The sequence below is a fragment of the Hirundo rustica genome, chromosome 3 (assembly GCF_015227805.2).
Source record: "Hirundo rustica isolate bHirRus1 chromosome 3, bHirRus1.pri.v3, whole genome shotgun sequence".
NCBI classification, from domain to species: Eukaryota; Metazoa; Chordata; class Aves; order Passeriformes; family Hirundinidae; genus Hirundo; species Hirundo rustica.
In genome coordinates, this window is record NC_053452.1 from 16367017 (window position 1) to 16390169 (window position 23153).

A 23153-nucleotide genomic window follows, 5' to 3' on the forward strand; every position below is an offset into this window, starting at 1 on the left:
ATGGTGACTTTTGGAATGACAGAGGTGACCTTTTTCTAACACTTCTAGAAGCTTACTGGAAGCCAACACCATTTTCATGTCACTGGAACGACAACTTCTTCCATGGGAAATATTTATTGCATCATGATCTCCATGACAATAAGAAACCACATTTCTGTCTTCAAATCTGCTCAGATTCAACCTGTATTTCAGAAGCTTCCCTAGAGGCATCAGGAGCACTCCCAGTGCCTAAAATGCATCTTAAAGAGGTGATTTAGACAAATCTCCAAGCTGGTCACATCTTCCCCTCCCTTAATGAGGACACAGGCCACCACACACGACTAATTCAGTTCTGATTCTCTGCCTGGAATCAGTCTGTGGCTGCGGAGAGGTCCTGAGCTGTGCTCAGAAAAGCACTGAAGGTCTTTGCAGAGCTACTAACCAGAATGGCAAAAGCAACAAAGCCCAGCTGCAACGCTTTGCAGGGAGAGCTGCAGGCTAGAAAAGAACACAAAAGTAGTGAAACTTACTGCAGAACAATTCACATTGGAACTGCAGGACTCTGGTAACAGCCCTTGCTCAAAACAAGGCTAACTTCAGTCAAACACTGAGCAAGAACAGAGGTCCCTCCACCTCTCTGAATGGAATGTGTATCCCAGAGTTTGACCATCCTCATGCCACACCCAAGGTGCTCCAAGAGAGCCAGGGCCTTTGATTATGTTTCTTCTTCTTGTCTCAAGGCAACAAGTTAGGGTTGGGTTTTCTCTATTCCCTAAACAAACTGCTACTTTAATAATCATGATGCATGAAAATGTTCTACAAACTTGGACTTTTTATCCTTCTAGCCATTTATTCACCTCAAGCTTCCCAAATCTATTACTTCCTGACTCTGCCAGAGACGGGATTTGTTTCTACAATGTGGCCTCCAGGCAGCATGATATTTAGAAACACAGGACAAAAGCCCAAAATAGGCGTGGATTACTGATTTCTGAGTACAGCCTTCAACTCCTCTGAGACCCCTGCATCTCTTCCACCACAGGACACAGGCACATAAGGGGTTCGACTACAGTATACAGACAGGACTAAAAAGGTGAGCCAGAATCTTTTATTTATGGTGTGTATAAATGTCAGATAGAGCTTATCCCAAATACAGGAAAAAATTAAATACATTCAGCATGAACTCTCTTCTCAGGACATAACAGAACAAGCACTATTTTACACTGTGCCACATTTCTCAGATTTTCCAGTACCTAAAGAATAAACATGACATATTGAAGCTGCTTGCTGTATTGCAGTCAGTTTGGTTATGCAATTAATACTTGTATTTGCACATGCTGGCTCTGCGACTACATTTTAATTTCAAATATGCTGACTACGAGACAAGGAGCAGGAACCTCATGTACTTGCCTTCTGAACATACCACATAGGAGAAGTAGGGCTGTACTGGGTATACTTATGACTGATAATTATTTCTTTAATCAAGGAAAACCAGCCGGATACTGGCAGAACCCCAAGTCTTACAAGACAGGCAGCTATCAGGAGCCTCTGTTTTCTCAGCTCTCACCAGGAGCTGCTTCTGTCAGCAAACATCATTTATCTGAAGCATGTGCACCATGTACTTTAATTTGTGCTGTTACTGTATAAATGGACTGTATAAATGCTGTTACTGTTAATATGGACTGCTGATGCAACTCTGTGTTCCATTTATCCACAGGTTAACAACACACTGCAGATTACAAACTACTGAAAGAAGTGGCTTCCTTTATCTCCAAAAGATGACTTGCACCACCTGCAGGTCTTAGCAGAGGGTTACAACAGTCTAACTTGAGAAAGAAAAAAGTAAAACTTTCAGATGCCAATTTGATGCTACTGGGACAAGAGTTAAGTCAAATACCTCCTTTATAAGCAAAACAAGAGGCTTCCTTCAAAACAGCCCCTGAACATCAGTCCAGCTTGGCCAGCTCTGCTTGGTTTGAGGAGTTTTGCACTGGTTGGTGTTGAATGGGGGCCTTCAACACAGCACACTTCAAGCTAAGAAACAATCAGTAGCTCCCCTCGATGACAAAGGAGACGTAAAAGAACAACAGTCCAGGTATTTCTTTCTCAAGCCACCTAAAGTGCTCTAAACTATGGTCTGCAATCCTTAAAACTACAGCGGCTTAGAACAGCCACAATATACTGTAAAGTCTTCAGAAAAAGACTTGGCGACTGCATTATCTTTCAAAAGATATTTGAATCTGTCAGTACATCTCACCAGCCCCACTAACAGCTTCTCTTATCAAACTTGTTCCCTAGGATTAAAAAAAGAACAGTCCTACACCCTTTGAAAAGCATGAAGTCTGGGAAGATGAAGCTTACAAGTAAATTACATTGCTTTTATCTCAGAGAACTGAATTCATCCAAGTAGTACTTGAAAACAAGATGCATTCAGACAGAATGCAGCAGAATAAAGTGAAAAGGTGTCTCTGTGATATTTCAGTGCCCATTAGTAGCAGTTAAAGCAAAGTACTTCTAACAAATTGCAGCTCAAAGGACTCCGCAGCTGGGCAAGATACAGGAGGTTATCAGTGGAACTTCTTTCAAATTCATAACACTTGCATATACTGACCTTTACAAGTTTCACTAAGAGCTTAATTCCATTTAATTACTCCCCTCCTCTAAATAAACCTTTTCCTATATGCAGCCAACACTAGCCACACAGAATCGCTACACAAAACACAGAAGTGATAGTAACTCTACAAAACAGGTCAAGTTACATTTTCTGCCTACATCTCAACCCCAGTTTTATAAGGAAAACACTGTCTTCCAAACTTGGAAGATTTCTGATGTACAGTAATAAGCAAACGTGTCACACAAAAGTTAAAATTTCTAATGTTTACTTTGGCATATGAAAATTACAAGGTGGGAGTTCTAACTTTCAAAAATTTAAAAACAACACAATCATAAAATTAAATTTGGCTCAAATCTTAGGATCCAAAACTGACAGACAGATGATCTCGGGTACCTAGTCAAGAATTAACAATGAAATCTTTTGTAACACATGCAAGAGTAAGATACAGCATTCAATAAACCTGGGAACAAAAATTTCAGTGTCACATTAACAACATTTCTAAGTGGACTCTGATCAAGTTACTACACGCTATTTTGCAAATGATTAGGAAAAGTAGAAAAACTTGTTGAAGAGAAGCAGAATAATCCAGCCTCCAGAAATCCAGAGAGAAAACTATCATCCTGCTTTTGGCTGGGATAGAATTTAGTTTTTCTCAGTAGCTGGTACAGTGCTGTGGTTTGGATGTTGTCTCTCCTCCCCACTCTACCAGGGAGGTGAGCAGGCAGCTCTTTGCTTGGCTGCCAGCTGACCTTGAACCACAACAACTACTCTTCGCATAACTTATTTAAACATCTGCATGCCCAAGCCAAGATTTCTTTTTTTGGTAGTAGGGATCTGTCCCCAACAGCATATACAGACATATCTGCAATGCCTTATCTGAAATATGAGTCTTAGAGTTTACCAAAGTTAAATTTAATTTTCTAATCTCCTCTGCTTTGTCAAGATACACTTTAATACACATTTTGTAATGCATTAACCTGCTGATTGCTAGAGTTGCAAGGAATTTTGTTTTAGATTGTAAGAATACAGCTGTATTTAGGAGTGGTTTAAAAAATGTGGAACTCGTATTTGCATGGTGAACATACTCAAGACAAACAAACATAATAGGAACACAGCCTTTGCAGTTTTCCTTTCTGAATGATTGAGAATTATCTGTACATTCTCAGCAGAGATTTACCAGATTCTCTAAGGCTTCTTATCAACTGATAATGTTTATCTACTGGCAGGGCAACCACACGGTGACAGAGGGCAGGATCAAAGGGCAAGAAAGAAAAAGCCCCCACATTATCTAGGCATGATTACAGTGACCTACTGCAACATAAAGTAGCTTTCTTCTGGGAACAGGAAGATGTCACAAGTGCTTAATTGTTTGGGTGTTTTATTGATTTTTTTTCTTTTAAGCTGGTAAACTTGAAGTGCCATCAAAATATTATTACAGAGACTGAGCATTTAGATATGAACAACGGTCACTAAGAGGCTGCTGCACGGCCTTAGCCTGTAGCACAGCATCATTCAGATCATCAAAACATTAAAGTACCTCCTCTTTAAAATGCATAATTGTAAAAGCATTTAACAGTAACGTGTCAATTTGCATCTCAAGGAAAAATATATTCTGCTCTAACTACAATGCATTACAGGGCAGCACACAAAAGACTCCAACCACTACTATTTCTCAGTTGTAGCATTCTGTGCTTAAAAAGAAAGCCTTATATTAAATAGTTACTAATGTGTTTAAGTCTATTAAACACATAATGTTGTTACCTTTCTTCAATTCTGGTCTTGTCCATAAGTGGTTGTTTGATCCACTGATTAACTAGTCTTTGTCCTTGAGGGGTTCTGCATTTATTCAGTAAGCCAGCTAGAGACTGTGCAGTATTTGCATTTTCCACAGAACTCTGGAAAGAATGAAAAAGAAAAAAAAATGGATTAAAAAAAAAAATACAGTGAAGTTTACCGACACCCACTGAATGACACAGCTATTTAGGAACAGAACACTTTTTTTCCCATTAAACTTGGCACCCACCAAGAATGGTAAATGAAACAGTACAGCATTAAAGTACTTACACTCTAGTCCCTGGAAAATGGCAAGCAAGGAATAGGTTTGTCTATTTTGGAACCAAACCTGACTGAACAGCAAAGCTGTATGTGTACCTAGTCATGGGGCAGTTTGCACTTTGAGCAGCAAAAGCAGAAATACATCTACATATTTGCAAGTTTGCTCTTCTTAAGGCCCTGTCCATCACAAAAAAGCAGCAAGAAACAGGACTTGAGTTCAAGGAGTTTAGACTGAGAACTTTGGGGGGGGGGGTGCTGTTGAGGGGGGAAGGACACAAACAGAATGGGGTAGAATAGTTATTTGAATTCTCTTAAGATTCCCCAGATCATCTCTGAAGTGCTATAAATACCTCTAAACTTAACTCTGTTCAAATTATAGTTCATCACCTACAATTCAGGTTTAATATCAGCTGGACTCCAGACAGCCTTTTGGGCATTTTTGTTGCGGTTTGGTCTTTGCACAAACAGCTATGAAGCAAAAATTTTGGTTAATATTGAACAAACAAACTTGTTTCAAGTCTTGACTTTGAAATTAAAATCTCAACCCTCTCCATACAAGAAAAGCTGCAATTAAAACAGCAGGCAAGCAGTCCACCAGGAGTGGGTGTGGATGCTCCTGTATGTAGAACTAGAATCACAACAACAGGAAAAGAATGCCATGAGAAGCAATACTGACACATTTAGCCTCTGGAATATCTAATATCGAAAGTGTATGGGCCTATTTTCAGTGTTCTGGACAGTACTACATACTAAAAACTTCTGAATGTAAGAAAGTGTCAGAGAATACATGCATATATTATACACGAATTACTTACTTCAGCACATCCAATGTTCAAGTACAGTACATTCCATATAACCAACTGCATCTGCTGCACTGTAAGAACTTTACCTGCTCACCTCACAGAGCAACTCAAATCACAAAATAGTTTGACTTTGCTTTATTGCTGTCCAAAACCCTCCACACGCACATCCACCATGCAGGCAACTTCCTACTACATGGTAAAACCTTTGTTCCAAGGCTCACAACAGCCCCTGAAGACAGACACAGCAGTGTATTTCCTATCATAAAACACTGAAAACCTGCTGGGACTTGTAAAGGAATGCAGCTAAAACAGAACTTCCTCAAACACCTTCCATAAAGCTTGAGAAGAAATGTAATTTTTGCTTCATTCCCTAGAGAGGCACTCAGCAGCAGGAAATTTTAAAAAAAAAAATTAAAATTTCAGAACATCTCTCTTCAGGGCTAACCAGTTCAGATGCTGAATATATGCTCTGTTTTCCTGCAGAAAAAATCCTCTAAAGTAAACAGGGGGCATAATCTGTGATTTCTTCCTATGAATCTGAAATGTAAGCAGATTAGGTCCAAGCAAAGATCCTAAAGGGCTTACTAATGTGGAAACAGAGAAGAAAAGCTGATACAACACACCACTTTGAGCCCACATTTTCCCATCACGACAGAAATGGGCAAAGCAGAAAAACAGACTTGGCAGGGGATGTGAAGGAGTCTGTCAACCTGTCTGGATTTGTAGAAAATGTGTGTAAAAAAGGTAAAACTGACACAAAAACATGACAGTTAGCATGACATGGTGCTTTCAGAATGTTCTCAAGTACAAGTACTGTCCTGTTCACTGCCAGCCCTCCCTTCCTTGACACCACTGGAATTGCTCCTGCCATGTGTTACACGTTCCACTAACACCGTCTAACTCAGGCTTGTATTCTTTTCTCAATAACAGCACTACTGTGGCCACTTCCTACCTCTTTGAAGATCTTCTCTCCCCTTCTACATTTAAAATAAACTAACAAGAAACAAAAATTAAAAAGGTGGCGAGAGTATCTAAACATTTAAAACACACATCACCGGGGAGTATCTGAGAACAAAGCTAAAATGTAGAAGTTGCCATTAATAAGGATCTGGGGAATTGCAATTGGGCAATCAGGCTCATTATCAAGCAGCTAAGAAATTAAGTACATTGTAAAGCAATTACTAACTCAAGTATGTATTTCTTACCTGAAAAAGGTTGAGGGCTCGAACAGCTGCATTGTCTAGAACCATATATTGACTAAGATCAAAAGTAGTCAGTTCAAATTGTCCAAAATTAGACTCATCTGACAGCAACTCCATAAACTTGATAACGGCTGACAAAGACGAAACAGCAACCTGAAAAAAACCACATCACATTCTAGTTAGAAACACTCCTGAATCCAAGAGGATTTGATAAATGCTCCTAGAAAATTACAGCTGGGGAAGACTTTGAGCCATGTCAATTCTGGCAGGGCTATGAGAGACTCATCCTGTTTGACAAGACTTCATTTCCACAGGGATGTTCTATGGCAGTGCAGCGTCTTTCTAGGCAGGTGCAAGAACAACACACCAGACACCTGCATAATCTGATAAACAAAATGTGAAGTTGCACACCTTGCCAGCTTTCCAAAGCTGTTATCAGGATGTTTCCAGCTCAGGAACACAAACAAGTTTTACTGCAGATAAATGAGATATGCTGGATCATCTCAGGACATGGTTTCAGGGTTAGTTTTCAGCCAGAACAAGCATCTGATCTGACTCACTGCACGGCATTGCTGAGTGCCAGCACAAAAGAGAGGCAGTAGCATGACTGACTTGTTCAGCTGCAACACACTTCACACAACTCTCATCTGTTACGAAATGACACACTAAGGGAGGATAATTCTGAACCTGACACCTGCAGTGAGCATCAGCAGTGAAGGGCATTTTAAAACTTGTTTATCTCAACAAATTGCCTCTTGTTTGCAGCTAAGAACAAATATGCAGGCACTAAATCATATATTTAAGTCATAAGACAACACAAAATTATTATCATAAACATTACTCTGTTTTCAAATACCAATTCTCCTGGCATGCAAAATAACCAGAGCATTGTATTTCAGTCCTTAGGCTAGATACATTATGAACAGAAGGTATCTCTTCTGCAGTCTACCTGCTTACCAGAGCTTCTGCTTTAAAGAGATAAGTGAATGGTTTTCTCCATTTCTTCCAGGACCCCTGGCATCCAGCTCTGACACAGACTCAAGCTGAGCAGAATTGCTAAACATTTCAGCAAGAATGTAGAGCAGATCAGCTCCCATCAGGTGCACACACCACTCCGCATTTTAGAAAGAGAGGCATTTTGAACATTGCTCACCTGCTTTTCCAACTCTGGCAGTGCCGCACTGTTCAGCTGCTCTTCCTTTTTCGATTTCAACAAGCGATTGAGATCCTGAACAATATCCTTTGTTGTGAAATCTGCCTTCTTCCTGTCTGTAACCAGGATTCCTCCCCTCTGAATGACCTGTTGTTCACAAACACACACAGTTATCGATTAATTTCACTATTTATGGGACAGATGTTGACTACATAGAAGCAAACCCTGAAGTGATATTTATTTACAGGCTGCAGGGAGAGGAATGACACACAAGATTTTAGAACTTTTGTTGATTAACGGACAAGTAAATCAACAAATAATACATTCTGTAAACATAAATCAAAACTCCTTTGAATTAAGATACCGGTTCTTCGTTTTTCCAGAAATCAGAGCCTGGCTAAAAAACCAGGACTGAGCTTTTCAGAGGTCTCATCTGTCAGCCACACTGATTCCCTTACTTGTCTCAGTTTTCCCATCTCTCCTGCAGTGTCTCCTCCTGGCAGCACACACTCCTTCGGGCCCAGTTGAACCAGTAGAGCTTCAAGGTTTGAGAACTGATCATTATCTGGGAACTCACAAACACTCAGTTTTCTCAGAGTAGTGTCAACACAGCCCACTCCTACTACTCTCTGTCCATCAGCAGCAGACAGCTTAACCCCCACAACCCCGATGGCTGTGGACATATCATTGTTGGCAAAGAGAACTTCCTCAAACTGTGCAAGATTTCCTGGAGAGCCCTATTTAGAGAAAGAAAAATACTTTTTAGAAGGAGTGTACACACATTCTTTCTTCCAAAATAACAACTGACAAAACTAAGTACTGAACACTCCATCCATATGAAATACATAGCTATTCTATTATTTTAAGCATTTGAATTTTACATACCACCTACACGGAGTAAAGCAATTCAGGTTTCCTTTATTTCCCAACCTATGACAAAGACACCGAGCAAGCTCTTTCAGCCTTAGAGCACTAGAAAATACAGTGATGTGTACAACAGCTATATAACCAATATATAACAATCAGGTGTGATTTTTTCATCATCAGTTCCTTAAAATCCCAAAACGCCAAGCAGCAAAAAGTTATGGGTTTTTTTTCTTTCATCTCACAATTATAAAGAAAGGTTGAAAATTGTACCTTGTAAGCTAAATACCAGTCATTTTCCTTGACAGATTTGCTCCCTGCTTTGTTCTTGTAAACTTCAACTCTGTAATGACGAACCAGAAGCAGGTCCCTCACAAAAGATTCAAAGTTCATTTTACTAAGCACAACACTCTCAAGCTTCTGAGTGCCTAAAAAAAAAAAAAAAAAAAAAAAAAGAAAATTATGAGATACCTGAATTTGCTCATAAAGCTTATTTTCTTATTTTCTGTAATCAAAATCCCCAACAACAGCCTTCAGAAGACAATGCCTCAATATCAAAGAAGCAAACACAGAATCCATGAAACAACACAAATCCACAACATTCAACTGGTTAATACTAATGAAGAAAGCATACTTCCTCTCCGAATAAAAACAATATTCAATTCCTAATTTCACTTAATCAGTCAGTACGTTAATATATACAAAGGGATATGTTCCTCTCATCCTTCCCCTCTCACAATATTCTTGATTTGGTTTACTAATTAATATTTCACACATTTTGATCTAATGAACATTAGAAGTCTGCTACAGGTACTCTTTCTGAACATCTTTTCTTCCCTGGATAAGCAGCTTCTGTTGACAGAAAAGACTGCCACTCTATTCACACTCACACAACACATGTACCAAGACATTTCCCTTTTATCATAATTTATCCAGTAAAAAAGTCATCCAAAAAATTAACAATTTTACATTAAAACCTAACTTATAAAGTGCCTAATTGACAAATTTCTTGCTTCTGCTCCTCTACATGCAAGTAGATGATGCAGCTGAACAAATTTAATTCCATGTAGTTGCCCAGGAGAGCAATCCACTTCTGCCGCCCCAAGTTGAGCAGCAGCCTACTCACAGCACAAGGTAATTCCACTACTGAGCAAACTGGGATTTCAGGTGAAACCATTAAGCTTCCTGCCAGGTTGGGAAGTGGAACTAACTCAGACACATTGGAGTTAGACGACATCAAGTAAGCACAAGCAACAGGGACTATCACATCCCTAAATTAGCAGCATGCTTTAATCACATTTGAGTCTCTTCCCTCCTTTTACGTGAAAGACGTTAAACAGCAAACTTCCACACCTGTAGGAACTTATGGACTTATTTTAAATAGGATTTTTTGAAACAGGTAAAAAACCTAATTCTACCTAATTATGCTGTCTTCCCCAGGGCAGAACTGTCCAACAAAACACAATTTTTCTTACTCTTCCAGTTGAGACAACATAATACAATTGCAGGGGGTGGGGAGCAGCTGAAGTTCACGTGTACTTTGAAATCATCCTGAAAGCAACAAGTGCAGTTTCATGCTTTTAGTTGGATATGGAAGCTTGTGGGATTTCTTTATATTAATGCATTACAACAGAAGCTAAGGCTTTAAAGGCTTTAAAACTGGAGCTGGTAGGCACGTGATTACACCTGCAAAATAACTTCTAAATTGAAACAACAATAATCCTGATGCATGGTTCTAGTCTGCAAGACACATCAAGTTTTGGGAAGAGCAGGGGTTTTTAATTGTTTTTTTTTTTACATATGAGCTCATCACTCACAATAGAAAGGAAAAAGCATATAAGAATGTCATGCTCTTTTTAATGCTGTTGTTCACACACAAAAAACCTGATTCATTAAAAGACATTTATTTTGCAAAATCTGAGCCAATAACGTTGTGTTCCTCGAGATTAGGCTAATACTAAGGTTTGTGTTCCAACGAAATGGTTTATCTTGACGCTCATACACCCGACATCTGCAAGCTCCACTGCCTTATACCAAGTGATAAACGAAAAGCAGCACGAGGTGGATGGAAAAGAAAACCTTACGAAACACACAAAAACTTTTCAAAGTAAAGAACCTCATTCAGTGATTCCCGGCCTCAGTGAGCCAGAGCGAAAACTGGAACACGGCCACCTCTCCGCATCTCCCTTCCCGCATCCATCCGCCCCGGGAGCGGCGGGAAGGGACCCGCAGCACCGCCCGCTCGGCTCGCCCCGACCGGCCCCAGCGTTGAGCCCAAGCCACCCACGAAACGCCACTCTGAGAACGATCCTTGTGACACCCGCAGGCCTCGGCCTCGGTAACGGGGCACCGGCTGCCAGGGCCTCCCGGGGCCTTCCAGGGGGTTCCAGGGCCTGCCCGGGGCATCCGGGGGCAGCTGCCATCACCGCCATCTCCTTCCTCCGCTCCCCCCCGGCCACCCGAGGCCCGCCGCAGCCAGGCCTGGAGCAAGTGCCCCCCCGCCCGCCGCCGTCCCTCAGCGCCCGCTCCCGGGGCTCCCCCGCGCACGCCCGCACCCACCCGGTGCCCCCGCCAGCTGGCGGATGACGGCGCGGGTGCGGAAGAGCTCGCGGGCGGCCAGCCGCGCGTCCGCGCCGTGCACCGTGTAGTAGTCGCCGCGCTCGAAGAAGCGCACGGTGGTGTCGGGCTTCTCGGGCAGCGAGAGCACGGCGCGCACGAAGCCCGCCTCGGCCCCCACGCCCTCGGGCCACACGGCCTCCCGGGGCGGCTCCACCGCCATCTTGTGCTGCCGCCGCCGCCGCCGCCGCCGCCGCCTCCCGCCGAGCACGCCACGCGCGCGCCAGCGCGCCAGCAGCGGCGCCCAATCGCTGCGCGGTCCGCGCCTCGCGTCGCGCCCGCTCCGCCCAATCGCTGCGGGGCCCGCTCCGCGCGTCACGCCCGCCCCGGAGCCGCCCGCGTTGCGGGAGCGCGCAGGCTCGGCCCGCCCGGCGCGCCGCCGCCGCCACGGCAACGCCGCTGGGGCTGGGGCTGCGTCCTGCCTTCACCTGGGAATTACTGCATCCCGGGAGTTGGAAAACGCCTCTGAGATCATCGAGTCCAACCTGCGACCGGACACCACCGCACCGAGTGCCACGTGGAGCCTTTCCTTAAACACCTACAGGGACGGTGACTCCACTGTCTCCCTGCGCAGAATTCCTCCAAATGCCCAAGCTAATGCTGGATAACTGGTGTGCCCCTGTTACCCGGGCCGCGATGGTCACTGCCTTTACTCCAAGAGGAGAATAGTGTACGTGCTGCCGGAAGCGAATCTGGAGCACATCCCGAGAGCAGGGCTGTCACCCGGGGCAGCCACACTGCCAGGGGGGCTGGGGGTGACAGGCTCTCCTCTGCTTACAGCAGGAATGGTGTCCCAGAGACCCATGTGCCCCCTCCAGCAGAGAGAGCAGCTCTTGCTCCCTCCGGGCGTGGTCGCTCCTCCAGGCAGCCCGAGGAACAAGGCAAATGGCCAAAAAAATCCAGGCTTGACCTCCGCTTACACACAGGGATTACCCAGCCCAGGGACAGAAAATTGACCCCCATTTACACACAGGGACTACCCTGCCCAAGGACAGGAAACTGGCCTGCAGCACTCAGAAGTATCCCAAGCCCTGGCTACAGGGTGGTCCTCATATCCAGAATGCTTTAGGGTGGTGGTGTTTGGTTTTTTTTTTTTTTTCCCATGCTCTTTTCCTTGCACTGTCCTATGCGTTTTTCTTTTTTGTTTATTTTGCCTGTTTTATCTTGTACTGTAAAGGCACAAAGGAATAGAAAGAGTATAGGTGACAATCTTTTGGTGATTATTGTCTAAGAATAATGAGAAATGCCGTGTTTCATCAGCTAAGTCAAGTCTTCTTGGAAACTTCTCTTAGCTTTTCTTACTTCTCTTAGCTTCTCACTGCTTTTCATCTTTCCAATTAGAAACCATTGTATGCCAATTCCCAAAGTCTTGTATCCCAACCCAGCTGCCTGCTATCACCTATAGACAAAACACATCTTCTATTTTACATGCCTTGGTATTTCTTGTCTTGTTATGTTATGGTTTGTGTACCTTGTACAGAACATCCCCTTGTTTGCCCATCATTGTTTTCTTCCCTATATTAGTCAGTTTCTCAAAACTCATCTCCCATCCTTCCTTTCTTTCTCCCTCCCTTCAGTTTCCAGCTAAGGAATGCTTTTGGAACCTCTGTTTCTCGATTTTCTCACCTGGCTTCTCTCTTCTTTCCAACTGGTGAATCAATCTTTAGTATTTCTTGGTGTCAATAGGTGCTTTTCCAAAAGGCCCTCAGATGCCCACTACTTCAGGTTCTTACACTAAACTAACTTTTTATTGGCCACCCTGGCCTGAAAGTGGTGCCATGTGCTGCCTGTCCCACCCCAGGGAACACTTTGGTGTCCCCACCTCTGCCCCATTCCTGCCCAGTGTCACTCTTGACTTTCCATCCACGCTTCAGCCTTCCCCTCCCAAACCCTTGTGCTGTACCCCCGAGGTAACACAGCTTTTCCAGCAGAGGCCTTCAAACCCCTTCTGTAAATGTATTTGCTGAAGCATCTCAAGTGGTTCTTGTGGTGAAGAGAAAGTCCAATCTGCCTTCATAGGAAGAAAGGAGCAAAGCAGGCGGTCTCTAAGAGCTTTGACAGATTTGTAGAAGCCCCAAACCCTCCTCTTATCTCCAAAACAGTCGTGAAAATGACACTGCTCTGGCAAGCCAAATGTATTTATTTTTGGTATGAATAAATGTACTTTTCCTAACCTTTTCCAGAAGCAGCTAAACTATCTGGTCGGATACTTCCCTCCACAAAAAATGCTTGCTTGCAGCAATACTCACATAGTCAATTCAGCCCGAGCACCTGTCATTTAGCAAGTACATTACCTTGGGAACGCACTCACGGTGTCAGGCAACCTTGCCAAGCATCGATAATACCAGGTCAGCCCAGAATACACAGTTTGAATAGCTGGGACAGCCTGTCTTTGTGCACTGATGGTTACAGATAAGGCAGGAGACAGGACAAGGAGAAAAGGAGTGTCCCATACAAACATCTGGAGACAGGGTAGACTCCAGGGACCTCATTGTCATCTTCAAAAGCGGTAAAATAATGCCTGCTAAGCTGTAATTGCTGCGTGTTTCAGCGCTTCCCTCTCTCTGCCCCGGGCTGGTTGCGCCTCCTCCGGCGCTTTGCTCGAGGCAGCTCCGCAGGCTCCCGTTCGCAGCGAGCCTCCACCCAAACTGGCCGCTAATGCCCAGAGCGAGGTGACCTCAGCCCGTGAACAACATCTGTGTTGTGGCATCCCTTGCACAGAGCAGCTCAGCGCTGATCGCCTTCCCTTGGAGCCTCTGCCATTTTCTGTACGCCGCTGTTCTTCCCGGGCAGCTCCAGCAGGGACCGGCTGATCCGCACAGGTCGGTTCCGAGCGGGGAGCACTTCCCTGGAGCCGGGCTGGGCACCTCCGCTCCCTGCTTCTTCCCTTCCCTACCAGCAGCCGCGGGAATGAGATGTCTGTAATTGTTATGCCCGTGGCAGGTGGAAAACTGCTGCTAATCTAGACCTTAACTAATTAGTTTTTTGCCTTCTGAGGCATAAGTAGCGTATAGAGAAAAGTTACAATGGGTTTTCAGTGAGGAAAATGGATGTCCTTTAATCGCTTTATAGGGAAAAAAAAAAAAAAAAATTAACCAGTGGTTTATTATATACAGCTTTTGAGCTAGTGGGGATGTCACCAGAAAATCTCATATCAGACTGATGTGCACCTGTGTGTGCACACATGTCATGCAGCAGAGACTTACCATTAACAGGATAAGAACATTTTGATAATGAAAGTTTGAAAACAGAAATATGGCTGTTGCCTTGTAGAGAACCTTTTAACTTTCTCCTGTTACTTTTTTCACTCAGATTTGGCACAGCCATGCTCTACTTGGCAGGCAAGTGTAAGAATTCTGAAGTGCATTTAGAGGTTAGTAGGGAAAAAACATCACCTTTTACCTGGTGTGAGTTTTCACACACACTAAAACTGGTAAGTGTTTCCTCTACCATCACACACCCACCATCCTTTTTGTGCAATTCTGCCCTTGCATGTCCCTGCTAAGAACAAGGATTTTAACCAACTTCATAAGACTCTCCGGGTTTGTGATCAACTATTCTGAACATACAAGGCACCCCTGCAGGGCACCTGAATGCCTGCATGCCCTCGATGAACCTTTACCAGAGTGCAGCCTCTCCTGGGAGCTGCTAGAATTCCCTAATTATCACTTGTAAAGTTGGAGCTGCAGAGCTGCTAGCATTTTTAGTTTCCTAGAATATTTTTCTGGCAATTTCATGTCATCCAAAGTCACAGTATTCTGGTGGTCAAAGTCCAGCAGGTGAGGATATAAATAAACTTTGTTCACAACAGTGTTTTTTTCTCTTACCAAAACTACTCTGACTGTTTCAGGAGGCTAATGGGTAGAGTACTGTCAACAGATCCCACAGATGCAACACTGACCTTTCATCTTCTAGCTGTGGAAACTGTGCTTTGGCATTACTCAGGTCTTAGAAAAAGTCATATAACTTATGGTCATGCTTTCTCAAATGTATTATTAGCATACCCTCCTCTAAAAAGTCTCTCATTGTCTTTACATAAACATACATTTAATTTTTCTCTGCAGTAATAATAATAATACATATTTGCTAGTGTAATAATTCATGAGGAAGTAATAGATTTGCACTTGCCTATACAAACACTATTTTCCCACGCTGCACATAGGCACTAAGATGTATTATTGCTAGGGTGCCTTGCAGTTTGTATCAATCCCTCTGTAACACAAAAATCTCATTTACCCAGTCTTAATACATTTTTAATCTGCCCTTCATATGCTTTCTCAAAATTGACATTATGTGAAAAGAGAGGAAACATGGTATCTCAACTTTGTGTAGAACTTCAGATTTTAAAAATATGCTCCTTCACATAAGGAAGTTAATGAATAAGGCAAACAGAAGTAACAAAATATTTACCTAGTTAAAAATTGATGCAGAGACTACTAGTCCTGTATTACTTCTATTAGTCTGTTTCTTTTATAGGAAACTCTCTTTTTAACTTTGCTGAATGTTTTACAGTAGTATTGAAAGTAGTATCCAAGTATCAAAATAACAACCATTCTATATTTTGCCTATTTAATACCTTTTTTTTTAGTAGCAATCTTTTTTTTGCCATATTGCTCTGTATATGAGAACTATCCAACATGCATATATTGAGGTTGACACAATCTGATAATTGCTTTCCTTTCTTTAGATTTCATCATATTAGTCTCCTCTCAGCATAAAAATCTATAAAACACAATAAGCTGCAGGATAGCAATACACTAGTTTCTCAGGTATTTTTACCCTCATCCATTTCCCTATACACACTTTTGTGCAGTGTTTAGTAAATAGAACAACACACAGGCCAGTATTCAATAAAACTATTTAGAACAAGAAACTAATGAAAAAAACTATTACTGATCACCATTTTGAGAGCTGGGCAGCATCATGGTAGTACCATAAGTAACTGAATTTAGAAACAGTGCATTCCCTTCAGTTGTGGATTTAGTTAAACTCAAGGCGGTTTTTTTTAAGATTTCTGCAAACTTTCTGGTTTTCTAATCCCTTGCTGGTTTCAGGCAAATCTGACAAGGAAGAAGACCATAATACAGCACTAAACCTTCATATCCTACACAAAAAGCTCCACTAAGCTTAAAAAAAAGGAAAAGTGTCTGAATGTTTCCCTGCAGTGTGGGAAAAGCAGGGAGAAGATGATGTTCACACAACCGATTGGGACAAGGTCCAGGCCACACGCAGCTACATACCAGCCTGTCCAGTCAAGCCTGCACATGTTGCAGCTCCAGCCCAGCCACAGCACCAACACCTCTTTCCATCCACAGGCCAGAAACGTGCTGTGAAAGGGGGAGGGAAGGAGGAGGAGAGAAAAACAATGGCATTAGAATAGTGAGGAGAAGAAAGGAATGGCAAGGATTACCCATATTGCAGACATTTAAGGAAGTGGAGGAGATGGAGACTGAAGCACTGGGGAAGACAGCTAAGACACGACTCAGCACAGTCCACCTTACTGAAAACTTGGCTTATTTGGTTAATAGCTTACAGAATTGTACAAAATTCATAACACCTCAGAGTTCCTGCATACCTGGGGAGGAAGGAATGGCAACAGATCAGCAGACGGAGAGCCTGCCCTGCAGAAGTTATCACTGACAAAGCTGCCTGAGAAGGCTGCAAAACATTCCAGTAAATTCCCTACTTTAGGATTTTTGTGCAATATCCAACACAAGAATGCATGCAAGGTTGAAGGGCAGAAGGGATACTGGTGAGCTGTGACAGTGGAGGTGCTACCACCACAGTTCAGCAACTTCCCTGTGATATCTAGCAGGCACACTGCACATTTAATTTCATGAACAGTAAGTAGAATATCCTCCTAGTATTTATCCTACTTTTCCTGTTTTAGCCAGGGTGGGTCAAAACATGCACATTAGTAACAGGTTTGTCATTCAGTTCCCTTATCTTGCATCTCATTATTTCTTTGGCAACCAGAGTGACAGCATTTCCTTTATAAATCAGATACGCTGGAGGGATTGCTAGCCAACATCCATGGCACAGGTTACCAACAGCCAAAGCAAGCTCTCATGGCCAGGGAAGGCTCTGGGAGGCTGAGCCTATGGAACTCTGGTCAGCATCTAGGCAGAGAACAGGAATAACAGCAGAAACAGCTCGTTTGCTGTGCAATAGCTTTGCCACAGACAAAAATCACAGTAATGGGGTGAATTGCTCTTCACCAGCTCCACCGTGAGATGCCAGGCCTGCCCACCCCCAACCCTGCACCAGAGATGTCCTAGGTGGAGGCTTATTTTAAATACTTACATAGCAGTGGAAAGTCTATGCATTCCTGAAATGACTGCATTCTTGGCCTGTTCATTTTTTATACAGCAATCTGTATATTATCATTTCACTTTTGTTACATATTTTCCACGGCTTTAAGGAAAAAATCATGCTATTGAGACACTAGATGGCTAATAAAAACTGCTAATTGGAGTCCTAGAATATTTTCAACTATTCCAAAGTTCCTTGCTTTAAGGAATCAAACTGCAAATTTTGTAAGCATGATAACTTAGCAGATTATCATTTAAACCATGGAAAAATTACAAGCCTGTTTTAAAGTTTTATTAATTCAAGTCATAAAAGTTAACAGCAACTTCAAATATGTACAAACTGCCATAAAAATGTTGTGTCCAGTCATATAGGAGACAGTCTTGTTACAACATAGCTACAAATCATTTACTTTCAATACAAACTCCCACCAAGGGTAAATAAACCATTTAGGCATGTATGCCCCCAAATCCTAGTAACAGCAGGTGTTAATTCATTTCATCATCATAAAAAAAATAAAATCAGGAGCAAATAGTTAAGTTTTACTGAGTAAAATGGGGCATTTAACTCTCAACAAATAGTAAAAGCAGTTGAATGGTTACCAGTCTTGGTTGTTAGGAGTTTTAACAATCATTAAGTGAGCACAATTGCCTCGTTTCAGGAAGAAACTTCTAAGAGTTAAGATTCATGCCTCCAGTGTTTTTGTTGTCTTCTCGCCTCTCTTCAGTTGATTTAGTTAAGCATTCAGTCCTCTATGCATTTCGTTCATTTCCTTCACCTGGAGGGGAGGAGAGGGAGATCAACATCTGTGCTGCTTCTAAACTTTGAGACTCCGTAAGTCATTGGGACTTAACAACCCAGATTTTCATTAGCAAATGGATTTGATGCGGCGTTAGAACCAACCATGACAAACCCACCACAAAAAAATTAAAAAACAAAACAAAAGAAACCCCCACAAACAAACAAAAACCCCCCACTACTTAGGGTACATGCCGGAAGCAGACAATACTATTTAGCTACAACATTGTTTGGATTCCTTCACAGAAGGGTCCACACTTGGCGTGAAACACCATTTGCCATTCTATTGGAAAGCAGGTCTTCAATAGCAGCTGCAAGATCCTTGCAAATACCTCAGTAAAGGTCTTAGTCAGAGAACAAGACTATCAGCACTTCCTGTGGATTGCACAGCCCTTTGCTATACATATGTAAAACAGGACATGCAGTAAAAGCGAACCCCAACCCCCTCAGCCCTGGGAAAAGCAGCAGATCACCAGTTGCATTTGAAACTAGTGCAGAACTACACAGAGGTGGACACTAGCTACAGAATTTGAAGACTTTCAGTCTCCTTGAACACATCCGAAGCACCCAAAGCTTTTAATTTTACAGCTTTCGAGTTTTTAACCTACAGCAAACTTAGGAGTTTCTGGATTCTGGTCAACCTCCTCCCCATACATGTACCACAAACAGAAATTAATTACCTCAGCTTTCACGTACTTCCCTTTCCTCCTCCTTGTGAGGACCTGTAAGAGAAGGATGCAATATTTTTTATGTCTTGATATGCAAGTAACTTAATCTGGTTTTGACTTTAAAAACCACAAAACTTGAAGCCGTCCATTCCCCATCCTTTCGAAGTGAGGTAGGTACAAACAAGGTTGTCTGTCACTCTGAACTGCTTTAAACCAGGAGGTACTTTGTTCACCTTTATGAATTACTTCCAGTACTTGTTTTCCAGGTGACACCCTTCAGCTGTAACCTGAAACAGTGACAGTGTGCCCATCACCGATTTCCCACCTCCCAAGTCTGAAGAAGCAAGCTAATTTATAAAGGAAGACTTTCTGTCAGAGTGCAAACATGGATGTCGTTGCTTCCCAAATTGTACCAGTACCGTTCTTCTTGGCAGCTTTGTTAGAACTTACCAGAACAACAATTGCAGCTACTACTGCTATTACCACCACTACAATGACAGCAATCAAACCAGGGGTGAGAGACTTCATGGAAAACTCAGGCGGTATTTCATCAACATAGTAGACCACCGTCCTCTCAAACTTCACCGGTTCGTTGTCAATGCTGACATTTAGCCCATTATTATGAAAAATGGATTGACCTTTTACCTAACAGAGATAGGAAAAGCAAGACTTACTGGTTCACATTTATGGTAAGGCATTTATCTCATCACAGGAATAATTCACCTTGCTTTAGCCAGGTGGTACACAGCCAAACTCCCAAGTGCAGTGCAAGACACACACCCAGCCTCTGGCAGACTTTACCCATGACACACTTACATCTTTTTCAAAGTAGTAGGCCACATCAGCTATATCCACATCTCCAAACGATTTTTCTGAGGAATTTTGCTTCAAATCAATAGTAATGTAAGGGTTTTCATACTGCAATAAAAATACAGCGTGGTATTAAGAAGGGGGTACTTTAAATCCAGCTATCAAATATTCACCAAAACATTATGATCCAGTTTAGGAACTTGCATGCTGGATCAAGTTTATGGGTTTTGAACTCAAGTCAACTGTTTACAGTAGGATTCAAATTCCACTTTTTATGTGAAGCAAAGAAGCTATCGACAGACTAAGGAGAGCAGCGATTCACAGCATTTCTGTTCAGATACAGCTATTTGCTAACTGCTCACTGTTTTGAGAGCTTCTACTAAAACTCATGCAGTATTGCATTAGTCAAATACGAGTTTTACAAGCTATAACAAAACAAAGTTCTGATACTTTAGTGAACATTATGTGCCTCTTACCAGAACACCGGTTATGTAGCGGCCATCCAGCTGGTAACGACTGGTAATGGTATCTGTGAAAAACCTGCAAGGATACGAAAGCCACGGCTGTTAAAAATTGTGTTATTTCACACATATCATTTGAGAAGTAGAGAAGACCAGTGTAATTGTTCCGCAGTCTCTGTGGTGGGTGGACCTCAGCTAGCAGCTAAACCCTCACCTAGTCTCTCACTCACTTCCCCTTAGCACGATTGGGAAAAGAATCAGAAGGGCAAAAGCAAGAGGAAAAGAAACCAAACAAACAACCCTCTGCAGTTAAAATAAAGACAGTCTGGTAAGTGAAAGGGCTGGGTGGGAGAAAGATAAAACCTCAAGTGATGTAAAAGCAATCAGTCATCACTGACAGATCAATGTCCAGCTAACCTCTGAGCAATGGCTACCCTGAGATTTATCGTTGAACATGGCATTATACAATATAGACCATCTGTTCAGTCAATTCCGGTCAGCCTAGTCCCCTTCCCAGCCTACTCACTGGGGCAGCAGAGAGAGAGTCTGAGAAGGCACTGACATTGTGTAAGTGCTGTTCAGCAGCAGCTAAAACACTGGTGAATTAATCAACACCATTTTGGTCACTGGTCTAAAATGCAGCACTACACCAACTGCTATCAAGAAAATTAACTCTGCTCCAACCAAACCCAGTGCACTCTTCATACTAGAGTTCAATTAACTCCTAAGAGTGAAGATGCACTTACTGTAAAATAAATGCCTGTATTAGACAGAAGTGTTCTACCAGTTTGAAGAGCTCAGAAGAAGAGCTAGAGGGCAGCAGCTTTTGTTCTGGAAGGGAGGTGATTTAATAGCTACAAGTAGGGTTTTAATAACATTTAGAAAGAAAAAAAAAAAAGATAAAAAAGGCTAAACTCTCAATTTCTTCCTGCTGCTTGTATGTGGTCCTTCTGCCATTTTTGTCAGTTTACGATCTGAACAGTTTCATCCATTATCTTCCATTTTTTTAGTATATTGATTTGAGGAGGGAAAAAACCTAGTAATCAATTTTAAATGGAAGGGAACCTCTTTAGCAGTTAATTTGTTTCCAACACAAATGAAAGCAATTCTATGAAGAATCTGCAGCTTGCTTCAAAACGCCTTACAAATGAGTTCCGAGGTCTGACAATGCTTTGAGGAACTGTTTAGAAATACACTAGATATCTAGTAGGACATGTATACACCACACCATGACATATTACTATCATCACTTACTTCTTTAAAGATTCAGCATTCAGAGGAGCACTTCTCTCAGCATGTTTCATTTCAATAATGATCCACCTGAAGTACAATGAATATTCTTGAAGTACATGCATATAACACATACCAAAAAAATCTAACCCCAGGCTAAAACAACAGAACAATGAGACAAAACCGAGGCAAGCAAAGTTCTCTTCTAAACCCATTCAATGTCTCCTTGTTTCTGAAGAAAATAACCCAGCAGTAGCCAAGTGTTGATTGCTCCATCTTCATTCATCCCCAGTGCATCATTCACACAAGGCAGAGCCTCATACAGGAATGTTTTCATGCCACAGCACAACCTGTTGAAAGACTTACCTCGTTCTGACTAATTGATTGCACTTCAAGTCTGCGTCGTGTTTGTCAGTTCTTCTAACTCCAGCTGTGTTCACACACCAACAGGTGGTTCCATTGCACTGCTTCGCCTTGAAAGCACCACTGTTTTCACACTCAGGATCATAGAGGCCATCAGTATCTTCAAACGCATCTTTCGGTTTCTCACGACGACCCGATTTTGAGCCCATCACTTCTGCTTTCATTAGCAGGCATTTCGAAGTCACTAAAAATAACCAGAAAACTGCGTTATGCAGCATCAGACCACGCGTGTCCAAAGCAGAGCTCTGAGTTCGTACAAACACAAGGTTACATCAGCAGCAACCAGACTCAAAGCCATTACACGGAAGAGCAGATGTCTAATGTGTAGGTGGTGCATAAAATCAATACAGCTGGGGTATGCCAGCCTCCCAAGGCAAAACAGCCTAACAAGATCGGCCTTGGGACTCACAGCTCCCATTTCTCACAGCTAGAGGCTTGCTCGCAACTTAGCTGAGCTTGGACCCAGAGCACGGTCTTGTCACAAGGCACTTTCCCTCTAGATTTGTAAGAAAAGTGAGGATATGTGCTTGCAAGGAAGCTAAACATTTACATTCGAGAAATTCTTGCCACTCGAGAGCAAATATTGAGAGCCTACATCAGTACAAGCAAAGAAACCCTGAACGCTTATCGTCCAACAGCAGTTGACCTGGAACACCAGGAAGAAGAACTCCTTTCTTGCCTCCATTGTTCGCTGGGAACTCAACAGTGATTCTCACGTATTCCCCGGCGCTCTGCGGGCGCGTTTCCGCGCCACCCACCCTGCCGTGCCCTTTTACTCACGGGTGTTGCAGTCCACGGCGATGCCGGAGCCGATGGCTTCGCAGCGGCACTGCCCGCTGACCATCCTGCAATTGGTGACCACGCTTGTCTTCAGGCAGACACACGCTGCAAGAGAAGCGGGGCCGTGAGCCGGGCACCGCGGCCGGACAGGACGGACAAAGCCGCCCCTCACCTGCCGGGCGTGGCGTGCCCGCACCCCCCGCTTCCCTCCGGGCACCCTCCCTCCCTCCCTTCCCGAGCGCGGGGCGAGGGCTCCCTGCGCAGCCCGGGTCTGCCCTGGAGGCGCGGACAAAGGGGCGCTAATCGGGGCCCGGCGCTATTGGAGCCGGGCGCTCCGGTTCCCTCCGCGCCCCCGGCGAACGGGACGGGAGGGAACGGTGTCGCCATTTGG

General features: G+C 43.1%; 2 protein-coding genes across 2 annotated transcripts in view; both read right to left on the minus strand.

The window, feature by feature from the left end:
- Nucleotides 1–11454, minus strand: part of MSH2 (mutS homolog 2) — a 46313-nt gene extending 34859 nt beyond the window's left edge. The window contains 6 exon segments of the mRNA XM_040060132.2: nt 4352–4485; nt 6654–6803; nt 7804–7950; nt 8262–8540; nt 8941–9095; nt 11227–11454. Coding sequence (XP_039916066.1) covers nt 4352–4485; nt 6654–6803; nt 7804–7950; nt 8262–8540; nt 8941–9095; nt 11227–11446 — 1085 coding nt within the window. The 5' untranslated portion in view covers nt 11447–11454.
- A 6469-nt stretch (nt 11455–17923) lies between these two features.
- Nucleotides 17924–22888, minus strand: EPCAM (epithelial cell adhesion molecule). The gene is made up of 8 exons (XM_040059052.2): nt 22763–22888; nt 21926–22166; nt 21584–21649; nt 20345–20408; nt 19875–19976; nt 19509–19703; nt 19071–19112; nt 17924–18370 (listed from the first exon to the last, which is right to left on the minus strand). The coding sequence occupies exons 1-8, from the start codon at nt 22824–22826 to the stop codon at nt 18329–18331; spliced, it is 816 nt and encodes a 271-aa protein (XP_039914986.1). The 5' UTR covers nt 22827–22888; the 3' UTR covers nt 17924–18328.
- Nucleotides 22889–23153: the final 265 nt, after the last annotated feature.